This window comes from Procambarus clarkii, chromosome 40 (genome assembly GCF_040958095.1).
Source record: "Procambarus clarkii isolate CNS0578487 chromosome 40, FALCON_Pclarkii_2.0, whole genome shotgun sequence".
Taxonomy (NCBI): Eukaryota; Metazoa; Arthropoda; class Malacostraca; order Decapoda; family Cambaridae; genus Procambarus; species Procambarus clarkii.
The window spans coordinates 18321799-18337098 of NC_091189.1; the positions used below are offsets into that span (position 1 = coordinate 18321799).

At 39.9% G+C, this 15300-nt stretch overlaps 1 protein-coding gene across 6 annotated transcripts in view; it reads right to left on the reverse strand.

The window, feature by feature from the left end:
* The window catches only part of LOC123757958 (late secretory pathway protein AVL9 homolog), an 89839-nt gene that overhangs the window by 71961 nt on the left and 2578 nt on the right, over window positions 1–15300 (reverse strand). For 4 of the 6 annotated variants that reach the window (XM_069338788.1, XM_045741956.2, XM_045741955.2 and 1 more), the window contains exons 2-5: window positions 7950–8147; window positions 7465–7557; window positions 6868–6988; window positions 2308–2328 (exon numbers count right to left, since the gene is read on the reverse strand). In XM_069338788.1, the coding sequence (XP_069194889.1) occupies window positions 2308–2328; window positions 6868–6988; window positions 7465–7557; window positions 7950–8147 (433 nt within the window). The remainder of the gene's footprint in view (window positions 1–2307; window positions 2329–6867; window positions 6989–7464; window positions 7558–7949; window positions 8148–15300) is intronic. The other 2 variants (XM_045741957.2, XM_069338790.1) reach the window with 1 other exon arrangement.

Below are 15300 nucleotides of genomic sequence, written 5' to 3' on the forward strand. Positions count from 1 at the left end.
GAGCCAGCCACTATGAATGGTAAAAACAAGCTGTGCAGTACCCTGAATCCCTTACCAATGCAAACTGCCACCTACCCTAAGGCAAACAAGGGAGTCAGAACACCCTAGCACAGAAAGGGCGGCCGAAAACTGAGCAGTAGACGGCCAAGCAGAGGCAGAACCCAAGAAACTTGTGGAGGTGGCCCCAAGCCCCAAGGGCAATACTTACCAGGCACCTAGAGAAGGGAACCCTAGGCACATGCAGCCTGAGTACTGAAGAAATACGCCTGGCTCACGCACCGCCGAAAAGACAGCCACCACGCATAAGGCACAGAGCTGAAACAAGTCTGGAGCCAGAACACACGACCTCTGCCTAGTGCATCAGCCTCAGAACTGAGGTGTGGATTGCCAGGGGGGCTCCCCCTGGGAGGAGCTGCACAGACAGCGGCGTGACGACGTGTGACATCATGCTCGTTTGCTCGTTTCTGTTTGGGGAGTTCTGTCCACTAGTTCGGCTTTTTGTAGCAATTTTCACCACAATAGGGGTTTGCTTTGGGGCGCTTACCTTTCTGGGTGCCTGACCTGGTCAATGGCAGACAGAATGCTTCCAGCCACATGGGGGTTTCTATAGGCCATTGCTCCTCGTACCTCTCTGAGGGGGCCAGGTTCTGGCTCGTGGTCCCCGGTAGGCCCAAAGAACTCCATACACATGGCTAATGCCGAAGTCTGACATTAGCAATATCAGACTGGATAGCACCGGGGAGCCAAAGGGGCTCCCCTCGGAAAATTATCTTAGTTTCTTCATTTATAATCTTAAATAATCTAAATTCCAGTTTTTTGCCACCTTTATGGGGTGGGTAATTAACTTCATGCAATATGTGCTGCTTATAACATCTCACCACAACAAAGCATGATGCATTAAAATATTACATACAAAGGCTTACTTTACTAAATCTTATTAAAAAAATGTAATATTCTGAGTACTGCACAAAGAAATCACATTAATGTGATGTATCAATGAGAAAATCAGTAGGAGCCATGAGGAGGATTACTTAGGAGGACCCAGACCAAAGGTTCAAATGCTGCTCAGAGCTCCTACTGATTTTTGCATTCTGAGATCACATACTGATTTTCTGATTCACAGGAAGAGTAGAAAGGAAATATGACCATAGAAATTAAACACACAAACACATGCTTATATGCAAAGGTGCATATATATATACACTTGGCAAGATAAATGTAATGATGTTTTGGAAAGACTTTAGTAAATACAGCAAGTAGACAGGTGGAAAGTCTAGTGGGAATATTGAGGGTAAGTATGAGAGAGTCTTACTTGCTGAAGAACAGCTTAGAACTAGGTGAAGAAAGAGACCACCACCTTTAACCTTCCGCTCCTAAACGTCTCCTGTCTTTGGGTAAGATGTTTTCATCACCATAAAGAAAAGAATGGGGTGGTGATGGTGGTGGTGGTGGTGATATGATGATGATTGTTGATTGATATGATGATGACGATGATTACGATGATGCTGATGATGACAATGATGATGATGATAAGAAACAGTCCTCATCTGCTGCAGTTCCTTTCAAGAGTAAAGTACAGTAATGTAAATTCAAATGTATTTAAATGCATAACATTCTGACTAACCTATACATACAACAGTCACTACTTACTAACATAGCTCCCACCACTCAAGCAAGTCAGATATACATCACATAAGGTTTAGGCATAGATTTAGCTAAGAATGCATTAGGATTGTGGCGGAGGAGTCGGGAGATGTCGGAAAAACATTAGCACATGTTCAGGTACGACATGACCAATCCTGGCATGTCAAGCCTGCACATGTCCAGATACACCAAGACCAATCCTGGCATGTTAAGCCTGTACATGTCTAGGTACACCAAGACCAATCCTAGCATGTTAAGCCTGTACATGTCTAGGTACACCAAGACCAATCCTGGCATGTTAAGCTTGCACATGTCCATGTACAACATGACCCATCCTGGCATGTCAAGCCTGCACATGTCCAGGTATGACATAACCAATCCTGGCATATCAAGCATACACACATCCTGGTAGGCCAAGACCAATCCTGGCATGACAAGCCTGCATATGTCAAGGTAGGCCAAGACCAATCACACCATGTCAAGCCAGCACAGGTGTAATTTTTACCCAATTGCATATCTTAGGGTAGTGCTTTATCTCTTAAGAGATTTTGGATATACAGTACAATAGGAATATACAATGGGAAACAACATATATTTAGTAGATAAACAGATATATGAGCATGCAATACAGCTAGTCTGTAATGTTTCTGTATTTTTTCTTACCATACTTATCCTCATGATCAACTAGCAAAAAATACAAACATTATCAAGTATGAATCAGGGAAATATTGCAAATTAAAAAAAACTTGACCCATATACTGGTATCCTATGGCTAAGGCTAAGAACATGCTGTCATTCACATATGACCTCCTTCCCCCTCCCCCCCCCCATATATATTATTATATATACACACACACATTTTCAAAGCAAATGGGGAGACCTTTGACAAGCCATCGGCTTCCTGTCTTTGTCAAGGACAAAGTGTTAGTGGTCCTCAGGTAAAATTCAAGTAAATCTATACTAGAATATAATTTGTCTGTCTATTTGTCTGTTCAAAGTTGCAGGCCATACAGTTGGGGCCTAGGCTCACCAAAATTGGCAGAGGGACTGGTCTAAGGTATGGGATGAACAGAGGCTGGTTGGGTATAGCACAATTCAGAAGGGAACAGCATCCCACGGCCACATTCGGACCCCCACAAAACTTTTTGGCACTGCCTCGCCAGCTGCACGGTTAATTATTTTCAAAACAAACTTTTCAACAAAATTTGTTATAGTAATATGCACAGTAATTCACTGATTTTTGGAAACTAACAGAAATTTCCTACTGTCGATAATTTGACCATACTGTCTTTGTTTCAAATGTGTTCCATATGTTTTGTATTTTTCATTTACGTCTCAATAATGGAGCAGCCTACCAGACAAACACTGAACAATCCATTATGGCATTTGTCCATTTTTCAAATTGTTTCAACTGTTTTTTATTTTTCATTTTTTTTTATTTAAGAAACATGGAGCAGCCTACCTGTAGACAACCAAACGAACCTTTTTGACATTTGTCAAAACATCATCGAATATCATTTTGATTTTTTCGGTGGTAGAACGGATTAATTTGATTACCATTAATGTCAATAGGGACATTTGTTTTGTATGACGTCCATTTCACATGACGACGGTGCCGGAACTGATTAAATTCGTTATTCGAGGTACCACTGTATGTATGTATATGTATATGTATATGTATATATATATATATATATATATATATATATATATATATATATATATATATATATATATATATATATATATATATATATGTATATATATATATGTATATATATATATATATATATATGTTAGTATATTTTGGTAGCAGTCTTTCCTGTAGACATATATTATTAAATATGACCGAAAAAGTAAGATTAATAATTCTAACACAAATTTTCTCAATCTTTCGTACATTACGCTTCACTGTTGGAGGTAAATCAAAAATCACTTCTCCAAAATTCATTTTTATTTCTAGTCTGACGCGACACGGGCGCGTTTCGTAAAACTTATTACATTTTCAAAGACTTCACAAATACACAACTGATTAGAACTTACGTATCTCTGATTTTATATCTACATTTGAGTGAGGTGGGAGGGGTGATGTGGCATTAACACAAGACAGAACAAGAGGGGATATTAATAGGGTATTAAAAGTATCAACACAAGACAGAACAGAAACAATGGGTATTGAATAGAAGTGTTTGTAGAAAGCCTATTGGTCCATATTTCTTGATGCTTCTATATTGGAGCGGAGTCTTGAGGTGGGTAGAATATAGCTGTGCAATAATTGGCTGTTGATTCCTGGTGTTGACTTCTTGATGTGTAGTGCCTCGCAAACGTCAAGCCGCCTACTATCGCTGTATCTATCGATGATTTCTGTGTTGTTTACTAGGATTTCTCTGGCAATGGTTTGGTTATGGGAAGAGATTATATGTTCCTTAATGGAGCCCTGTTGCTTATGCATCGTTAAACGCCTAGAAAGAGATGTTGTTGTCTTGCCTATATACTGGGTTTTTTGGAGCTTACAGTCCCCAAGTGGGCATTTGAAGGCATAGACGACGTTAGTCTCTTTTAAAGCGTTCTGTTTTGTGTCTGGAGAGTTTCTCATGAGTAGGCTGGCCGTTTTTCTGGTTTTATAGTAAATCGTCAGTTGTATCCTCTGATTTTTGTCTGTAGGGATAACGTTTCTATTAACAATATCTTTCAGGACCCTTTCCTCCGTTTTATGAGCTGTGGAAAAGAAGTTCCTGTAAAATAGTCTAATAGGGGGTATAGGTGTTGTGTTAGTTGTCTCTTCAGAGGTTGCATGGCTTTTCACTTTCCTTCTTATGATGTCTTCGATGAAACCATTGGAGAAGCCGTTATTGACTAGAACCTGCCTTACCCTACAGAGTTCTTTGTCGACTTGCTTCCATTCTGAGCTGTGGCTGAGAGCACGGTCGACGTATGCGTTAACAACACTCCTCTTGTACCTGTCAGGGCAGTCGCTGTTGGCATTTAGGCACATTCCTATGTTTGTTTCCTTAGTGTAGACTGCAGTGTGGAAACCTCCGCCCTTTTCCATGACTGTTACATCTAGAAAAGGCAGCTTCCCATCCTTTTCCGTCTCGTAAGTGAAACGCAGCACGGAACTCTGCTCAAATGCCTCCTTCAGCTCCTGCAGATGTCTGACATCAGGTACCTGTGTAAAAATGTCGTCAACATACCTGCAGTATATGGCCGGTTTCAAGTTCATGTCGACTAAGACTTTTTGCTCGATGGTAGCCATGTAGAAGTTTGCAAACAGGACACCTAGGGGAGAACCCATGGCGACCCCATCTACTTGCTTATACATGTGCCCATTCGGGCTCAAGAAGGGTGCCTCTTTAGTACAAGCTTGGAGTAGTTTCCTCAGAATACTTTCTGGCATGTCAAGAGGAGTACAGGCTGGATCACGATACACTCTGTCGGCTATCATTCCGATTGTCTCGTCCACAGGTACGTTGGTAAACAGCGATTCTACGTCCAACGAGGCTCTTATCCCTGTGGCCCGTGTGCCCCGCAGTAAGTCCACAAATTCCTTTGGAGACTTCAGGCTGAAGGCGCAAGGAACATAAGGAGTCAGCAGGCCGTTGAGTCGCTTCGCCAGTCTGTACGTGGGTGTGGGTATCTGGCTAATGATTGGCCGAAGTGGGTTTCCAGGCTTGTGCGTCTTGACATTTCCATACGCATATCCAGGTTTATATTCCCCAATGATCTTTGGCAGGTGGAGTCCGGATTTCTTGGCGTTCACAGTTTCGATCAGTTTGTTGACCTTTGCTTTTAATTCGGCTGTAGTGTCCTTCGTTACCCTTTGGAACTTAGTTTGGTCAGAGAGTATGATGTTCATTTTCGCCAGATATTCGTCTTTTTTAAGAATGACATATATTGGCGACTTGTCACCTCTCCTGACAACTATCTCCTTGTTCTCACGAAGGCTTTTAGCTGCCGCTTTAAGCTCGGGGGACAGTATGGTGCTTCTGTAGTTGCCTCGATTCTTTCCTCCTTCTGCAATAAGTTCTGCTTGTAAGGTATCTTTGGTAGTGACCTTCTTTTGTGTCTCGAGGTCGAATATGTCGTCCAACAGAATTTCCAACTCTACTTTCCGGGCCATTTCACTCGGTCTGGACATAACATGACAGTTTATGCCGAGATAAACATATATATATATATATATATATATATGTTTCATTGAATATGACTGCATATTCTGTATTGATTATTTTCTTGTTTAGGGCTTCTATCCCTTTGATTAGTGCTCTTGCATCTGGGTTTAACTGGAAGAGGAGTTCTCCAAAAGTAATTTTCATTCGAGGTGAAGAAAAAGAATAAATAACTGTAGAATGTATTGCACTTTTTATAAAATTACTCAACATTTCGAACCTACATGGTTCATTCTCAAGTGATGGGACAGTACAGGGTACATTGGATTTATATTATTAAGGGGGGTCAGGTGTAGATAAATCGATCGAACAATAGGGTCGGGTGTAGACAAATGGATCGAACAATGGGGGTTTATAGGTCTATACAAATGGCTCAAGAATATAGCATAAAGGAGAGAAGAATAAGACGTAAAGTGTGAAGAATAAGGCAAAAATAGGGTACAAAACACATACAAAGATTAATCAGGTGTAGTGGATGTGGCATATTGAGCAGTGTCTTCTATATTGGCATCTTCACATTCCGGTCTTGTTCTTACTCTCTTGGTAGGTAGAGAATAGTTCCGGAATTTGGGTATTTATGGCGAGTTGTTCTATTTTTATATGGATTGCTTCAAGAATTTGTAATATTCTTCCATCGTGGGTTTTGTCTATTATACAAGTGATATTATTCAATATTTCTCTTGTGTTCTTTAACAAGAGAAATGGTGAATGAAAACACTTGATTTTATTCAATATCCAATTTTATTCAATTTATATACAATTTTATTCAATTTATAAGCAAGATCCAGTAGCATAAGCTCTAGGGAGCTACTGAGGGGTGCCAGTAGAGAAAAATTACCCAGCCAATGATAAATTCTTAAGCCCTTCTTAAATATTCACTACAATACTATACATACAATACAGTTTTGCTTCAACAGGTTATGCCAATAACTCTTGCACTCTCTCATAACCAATTCCATTTTTCCTTTATTAAGCACCCCCATACCCAACCCATGGTCACTCTCATAACCAACTGCTTGTACTGTGTATGTGTTCATTAAAGGACTGTACTTACCATGAGCCAGTTTGTCGCGCCAGTTGGTGGTGTTAAGGTCATGGTAGAGGCCTTTCAAGTCTTGCACATCTGAGAAGTCTGCTCCTTTAAAGTACACTTTTGTTGTAACTTGAAGACGTTCCTGCGAAAAGACAATTTTACTGCATATTGTAGATTTATTATTACAAAATACTAAGAAAATCTAGTACTGTAGAGTATAGTACTGTACATAATTATATTGTCTACATGTCTTTTAAAGATTATATATTCTATACACATCAATAATAGAATGGAATTCACATTTTAACCAAACACCTAGCTTCCACATATTCACCTCTGGTGCATAACAGCAGAACTTGAAAATGATGCTGAAAATGTCTAACTACAATTTTGGCAGCAAGAAATATAATTTCCTTAATGCTCCATGTAATGGAGTCTGAAAAGGTAATTCACAATGCTCAGCATCTGTACACAAAGGTGAAGGCAAAGAAAATTAAAGATTCATAAAATGTTCACAGTATACTGTGCAAATAGTGCTGGTCACTATTTTCACAGTTTGATTCACAAAATTATATACTCTATATAATTTTTTGTTTGTATTAAACTATAAAATGTTACCTGAATATATCCATAAATTGGAAGTGTACTCAGCACACATACTGACTTCTGCACGGTGTTCCTTGTAATGTCAGCACTTTTATTGGTTACTTTCTGTTGAATGAGATTAAATGCTTCATATTATACAATGTACCAACAATCACTATTTGAATAAGAACTACAGTATATCTTAACATCTATATTTTATTTACAATCTACAAATTGTTGTTCCAGTCACATAAATTCTTTGCCATTTAAATAGATAAAACAATGGAATTAGCAATCAGCAGCAGCAAGGCTGAACAAATGTTGGTCAAGCTCATAAAAAGAATTACTACATTTTAAGTGTTTTTATCAGTTGTTAAAAGACAATATTGCAGTAATACACAGTACTGCATACAGTACATCAATTTTTACCCGTTTCAGATGAGACAATGAGAGTATTTGTGAATCCTTGTAAATTAATGAAGATGGATGTACTGAACATTAACTGTATTAATTCTCACCTCTGCATCAATCTGCCGGTAACATGACACCCCAAATACAGTCTGATCTGACTTTGTCAGGTGAGGAAGGTGAAAGAAGATAGTGTCAGCCTCATGGTTGTGAGCCCCATCTGGCAAGCAGAGAGAAGGAAGATGGCGCCACAAGTCAGGAAGTTCGCACCCATCACTGCCGCCCAGTGCAGGGTATGCATATTCCACCTACAATTATTAATTACATGAATACTGTATATATATTTGTTTAATCATAATTTGATGTTATGACAGATTAAATTAACCATTACTTTTTATCTTATGACAGGAAGTGAATGAAAATAATATGCATTTATGTGTGTTATTTAATGCCTCAGGCCAAGTGGTAATCACAAACTCCTCTAGTGGTGTCTGGTTAGATATTCCCTCTCTTAACTCCGTGACTTCTCCTTGCTCTACTGTGATGACCTCCTGGATTTCTTATTGATAAGCACTGGAACCAGCGAGGTTATTCAGCTCCAGGTTTTTCCAGAACATGATACCTCAAGCATTTTGCATCCAGGCCAGGCCACTTCTTTATAAGGTCAAATGTAACACATACTGTTCAAGGAGCAACGGTTTTGAGCTCAACAAGCCAATATGTAGGACAGAAACCAGGAGATGCTTTTTCACCTATAGAGATGTAAACCCCTGGACTTGCCATTCAACTAAGGCTATAACTGCCAAGACAATACTGGATTTCAAAATCCAACTCGAAAAAATCATCAGGAAAAATGAAGGGAGGTTATCTTGAGGTTATCTTGAGATGATTTCGGGGCATTAGTGTCCCCACGGCCCTGTCCTCCACCAGGCCTCCACCCCCAGGAAGCAGCCCATGACAGCTGACTAACTCCCAGGTACCTATTTACTGCTAGGTAACAAGGGCATCAGGGTGAAAGAAACTCTGCCCATTGTTTCTCCCTGGCACCCGGGAACGAACCTGGGAACACAGGATCACGCATCCAATGTTCTGTCCGCTCAGCTGCCGGCTCACAACCTTTGTGAGCCGGTCAACCTGGGGACCTTTGACAAGCCGCCAGCTTCCTGTCCTTGTCAAGGCCAATCGAGAATTGGTGGCCCTCGGGTAAATTCAGGTAAATGACTATACAATGTGTGATGTCGGAAAATCCGACACCATTTAATAATCATACAGATAATAACTGTATTACCAACAAGTTACCCATAGAAAACGTAACTTGTAGTGGAATTACCATCTAAAGAAAACGGGATATCATCACCACATACTATTATAATTCACCACCTATTATGGTGGGAATTATTCTTAAATACATTAGTCTTTGGACTTTACCATCATAAAAACATCTCATATAAATTAACTTAATTATCAATATTAAAGTAGAGTAAATGTGACCCTTCTATCACGTTCTGAAATCTGGACAATGTAAGCCAGGCATCAGAGTGGAGGAAGAGGGCAGCCATTGTTTATACTAGACCAGAGGCTCACACGGGAGCAAATTCGGCTCCTGTTAAATTTACTTGGACGTAGTGTTATGGAAACTAAAAGTGTACCATTATCAACACGCTGTCTACAAATTCAAGTTAAGTGTCTATCCGAAACCCATTATCTATCATTAGTGGCCATTAATGTCATTGGGTAGGGTTATCCGGTTAGATCACATGGAAGCCTCAAACTAAAGGTAATTAAGCCAGGTCTTCATGTTCCATGTACTGTTTTCTCTGATATACTTGTCATATATAGGTATCTGGCTTCACAGCTAGCGCACTTTTGACAGGTCAAGACGAGGATGCAAGATTTGTGCACCAGTTACTGGGTGATATGGAAGCTACCTCAAAGAGGATAATTTGGTGTCTACACTCTAGTTATACCTGGTGGACTAACCTGCTGTACTATAAGAGAAGGAACCTCATCAATGTATGTAGCTATTACTGTAGTTTGATTGGCTGCATATATATTAATTTAACCCCCCCTAATGTGTAGAGGATCGATTTGTGAGATTAAGAGATTATTGCAGAAATACAGTCCACTTATCATTATACAAATTGCTATCGAAGTATATAAATTAACGTAAATATAAATTCATATAAATCAAATAAATATAAATCTCACAGGTCGGTTCCCACATTATTTGGTCATCTTCGAACCGGATGACGGATTATTTGATCCTTTGAACCCACATTTGGTCATCTTAGTACCGGATGAACCAGTTAACCAGTGGATTCATTAAATATACTAGTGCAGTGTGATTTAAACAAAGCCAGTCAAAGACAGCGGCGAAGCCTCGAGGGAGCTCAGGAGCCTCCCTCAGCCCAGTTCAGCTTCGTCAGCGGTTTCATGCACACCCACAGATATTTGGTGGCGTGTTATTTCGTGAAATGACAGCGCTAATATAGAATCCAGCCAAATTAGTGACTGTGTCTTCGCGAGATTGTTCACGGATTTCGTGGTGTTACATTTCGCGAGAGATTATCTACGAATTTTGTGGACTTTATTTCGCGAGGTCACTAATAATATTTAATACTTCTTGATAATAATAGAAGTTTCATAGAGGCTAATTAAGAGGCTATTATCAATAATTGTGTATATTATTTCTCCAAAATAGAGAATTATTTAATATATATTGCACTAGTGATCACAGTATAATATTTACTAATTGCCAACCCACAACAGGGTAGGATATTTACCATTGACTAGTTGAACTATTATTGCTCATCCTAGTCCCATTATTACCATAGTCAGTTGTACTATATTGATCAACCTAACACCATTAATGCATGGTCCAGACCCTATTTTGGGTGTAATTTTTATCAACTCGAGTTGAGTTGTATATATAATAATTTACTTATGATCATTACACCTTTGAGTGATTAATTAGTGTCTCTACCATCCTAGGGTGATATAGAAGAGCTAACCTAAAGGTACTTCCAGTGACACTGGTTTATCACTCAAATCATTAGTGTGTATGATTGTATATATATAATGTGTATTAATTTTAAGTGCTAACCTCTAGTAGAGGTAGGATTACAGCCTAGTGAGTGCAGAATTTACCCTAGGCTATCATTAGAGTTTGTTCAGTATTATGAGCAGCCCAAGTACAAGCCCCACAAGGCTTCACCAACTAGCCAGTATGGATAATGCAGGGAGAATGAAAAGAACCCTTGCAGGTCTTAAAGGCCACTTAACAAGACAGATCAAGAAATGTGAAGATTTGTCACAACAATCAACAGTTGATTATGCTGACCTGGAAAGCTATTATCAAGCAGCTGCAGGTAAATTTGAGCAAATCAAATGTCAAATAGCAACATATGTGGCTGAACTTGCCAACACTAATTTATCAGAAACAGAAATAGACGACATTATGGTTGATCTTGCGAATTATGAAGATCACACTCAGGCCACGTTACAGCCTTATGTCAAATTAATTGCCCAGAACAAGGCAACAGCAACAACAACAACAGTTGCATCTAATACGAGTCAAGCAGAAGCTCGACTCCCTCCAATTAATTTACCCACTTTCTCAGGAAAAGATGAGGAAGATTGGGATGAATTTTGGAACAAATTCGTTGACCTTGTAGACTCAAAACAATCTTTACCAAAGAGTAGTAAATTCTCTTATTTGCAAGGCCAATTATCAGGTGAGGCTAAAACAGTAGTATCCCATCTGAGATTAACTAATGACGGCTATGATCTGGCAGTAAAACTCCTCAAGGATAATTATGCTGATCCAGAAGTAAGAACATCACATTTAGTTCATGAGCTGTTGCATTTACCCCCACCGGAGGCTTCAGCTGATTCACTCCAAGTCTTCAAGCTGGAGGTAGAATCATTGATCAATGCCCTCAGCCTGACAGCAGATACAAACGGGGCTGAGTGGGTCTTGAAAATAATTGTCCAGGAGAAAATACCTAGGGACATATTGAGACAAATGAGTGCTCATTACAATAAAAGTATCTTATCCATGAATGAAATATCTGAAGGTTTAAAGTCAGTAGTTCATCAATTACGAACACATGACAAATTAAAACCACCAAGTAAACCCTCAGAAACCAATAATAGTAAACCACAGAGTACCAAAGGTACTCCAAATCAATCTAGACAATATAATTCAACACCAAAGTGGAACAGTAACAGTGTGGGCGTATATGCAGTGGGACCCTCCAAGCCTATAGTTACTGTGTCACCCAAGAACGTGACACCAAAGGGTACTGGAAGCTATGGAACATGTTTGTTCTGCAATGAGAAACATTCAATGTACCACTGCTCTAATTTTCCTGATAGTGACGCCCGTGTTGAGCGACTCAAGGATTTGCAACATTGCACGAGGTGCCTCAGGAAACATAACATCAAGGACTGTGATACCCAATTACACACCTGTAATAGGTGTAACAAAGGTCAGCACCATGCAGCATTGTGCAGAGACACCAAAGCAACGTCTCCAAACCCCAAGGTGGAAGATAGCATTCCCACCACAGTACAGTACTGCAAGGTGCAACAAACAAAGAGTGTCCAATCGGCAAAGTCTAAAGGTAATACGACTTTGCCTACTGCCCAAATTACCATCCTGAATAAGAGGGCCAAGGTCCATACCCGTGGGTTGTTTGACCAAGGATCCCAGAGAACATATATTACTAAAAGGCTGGCAGATGAATTACAATTAAGGCCTGTAGCCCAGACGTCATTCAACATCTCAGGGTTTGTAACAGATGCAGGACCTCAAGTCTACCAGGTGGTACAACCATCAGTACGCTTAGGCAGGTACGTCTGTCGAGTACAAGCCATTGTGGTGGACAAAATACCAGTAGACCTACAAGTTCAAGGTCTGAGAGCAACAGCCAAATTCCTGAGAAATAGAGGAATAAAATTGGCAGATAATATTAAGTCTGATCACCTCACTGACTTCGGTCTCCTTGTTGGGACAGACTATTGCCATCGATTCATCGGTAGCCCTACTAAATATCAGGGTATAACCATGTTAAACTCTGCAGGAGGTAAATTACTCTCAGGCCCAGTATCAAGCCTGAGGAGACCTATGCCTGCAGATAAACAATACCAATAGAAGTCTAAATATGTCAGCTGATTATATTTCTCCAGTAGCATTATACTATGGAGATTACAGCTGACTATAGTAACAGAGGTTGATGTTAGTATCATCATTTAAAGCTGAAGATGAGTTCATGAGGCCTCAGTGGCAAATCAGTGAACAGTAGCCTAAAACAGCTACAAGTCACTGCGACCAATGTCACTGAACCCACTGCAGTCTCAGAACCATACTTTACTTTAATGATGAGCTATTCAATCTTCTGAATCAATTAACTAAATTAAACCCCAATAAATATGATGACTGATTTGATACATTTATTATTTAATCAAGATGTATTCCATGGGCCTCAGTGTTTATATATCAGTGACCAGTTACCTGAACAAACTTCAAGTTATATCTAATGTCACTGATCTCACTGCAGTCCCTGAATCATACTTGACTGTAGTACTTGATCACATCCAGTCTTCTGGGTTAAATAATATGTAATAAGGCTTGAATATTAGCCTTTCAAGAGTTGACAGGGAAATGAAATCGCATTAGACTTCTAACCCCTGCAACTCTAGTACGGGACATCCGTCCTGTACGAACAGACGCACAAATGTGTGATTAATCTAATAATTCGAAGGAGGAGTATCGGTGTTCGTCTGTTCTAAACAGGACTTCGACCCGTGAGCAGCCCCCTGGGGAATTATGTCGGAAAATCCGACACCATTTAATAATCATACAGATAATAACTGTATTACCAACAAGTTACCCATAGAAAACGTAACTTGTAGTGGAATTACCATCTAAAGAAAACGGGATATCATCACCACATACTATTATAATTCACCACCTATTATGGTGGGAATTATTCTTAAATACATTAGTCTTTGGACTTTACCATCATAAAAACATCTCATATAAATTAACTTAATTATCAATATTAAAGTAGAGTAAATGTGACCCTTCTATCACGTTCTGAAATCTGGACAATGTAAGCCAGGCATCAGAGTGGAGGAAGAGGGCAGCCATTGTTTATACTAGACCAGAGGCTCACACGGGAGCAAATTCGGCTCCTGTTAAATTTACTTGGACGTAGTGTTATGGAAACTAAAAGTGTACCATTATCAACACGCTGTCTACAAATTCAAGTTAAGTGTCTATCCGAAACCCATTATCTATCATTAGTGGCCATTAATGTCATTGGGTAGGGTTATCCGGTTAGATCACATGGAAGCCTCAAACTAAAGGTAATTAAGCCAGGTCTTCATGTTCCATGTACTGTTTTCTCTGATATACTTGTCATATATAGGTATCTGGCTTCACAGCTAGCGCACTTTTGACAGGTCAAGACGAGGATGCAAGATTTGTGCACCAGTTACTGGGTGATATGGAAGCTACCTCAAAGAGGATAATTTGGTGTCTACACTCTAGTTATACCTGGTGGACTAACCTGCTGTACTATAAGAGAAGGAACCTCATCAATGTATGTAGCTATTACTGTAGTTTGATTGGCTGCATATATATTAATTTAACCCCCCCTAATGTGTAGAGGATCGATTTGTGAGATTAAGAGATTATTGCAGAAATACAGTCCACTTATCATTATACAAATTGCTATCGAAGTATATAAATTAACGTAAATATAAATTCATATAAATTAAATAAATATAAATCTCACAGGTCGGTTCCCACATGTGAAGTGAAATCTTTCCATCATTACACTAGCAGGAGGGTTACCCCTTCATCAGTACACTGGCAGGATGGTTACCCCTTCATCAGTACACTGGCAGGATGGTTATCCCTTCATCAGTACACTGACAAGAGGGTTACCCCTTCATCAGTACACTGGCAGGATGGTTACTCCTTCATTAGTACACTGGCAGGATGGTTACCCCTTCATCAGTACACTAGCAGGAGGGTTACCCCTTCATCAGTACACTGGCAGGATGGTTACCCCTTTATCAGTACACTGGCAGGATGGTTATCCCTTCATCAGTACACTGACAAGAGGGTTACCCCTTCATCAGTACACTGGCAGGATGGTTACTCCTTCATTAGTACACTGGCAGGATGGTTACCCCTTCATCAGTACACTAGCAGGAGGGTTACCCCTTCATCAGTACACTGGCAGGATGGTTACCCCTTTATCAGTACACTGGCAGGATGGTTATCCCTTCATCAGTACACTGACAAGAGGGTTACCCCTTCATCAGTACACTGGCAGGATGGTTACTCCTTCATCAGTACACTGGCAGGATGGTTACCCCTTTATCAGTACACTGGCAGGAGGGTTACCCCTTCATCAGTACACTGGCTGGATGGTTACCCCTTTATCA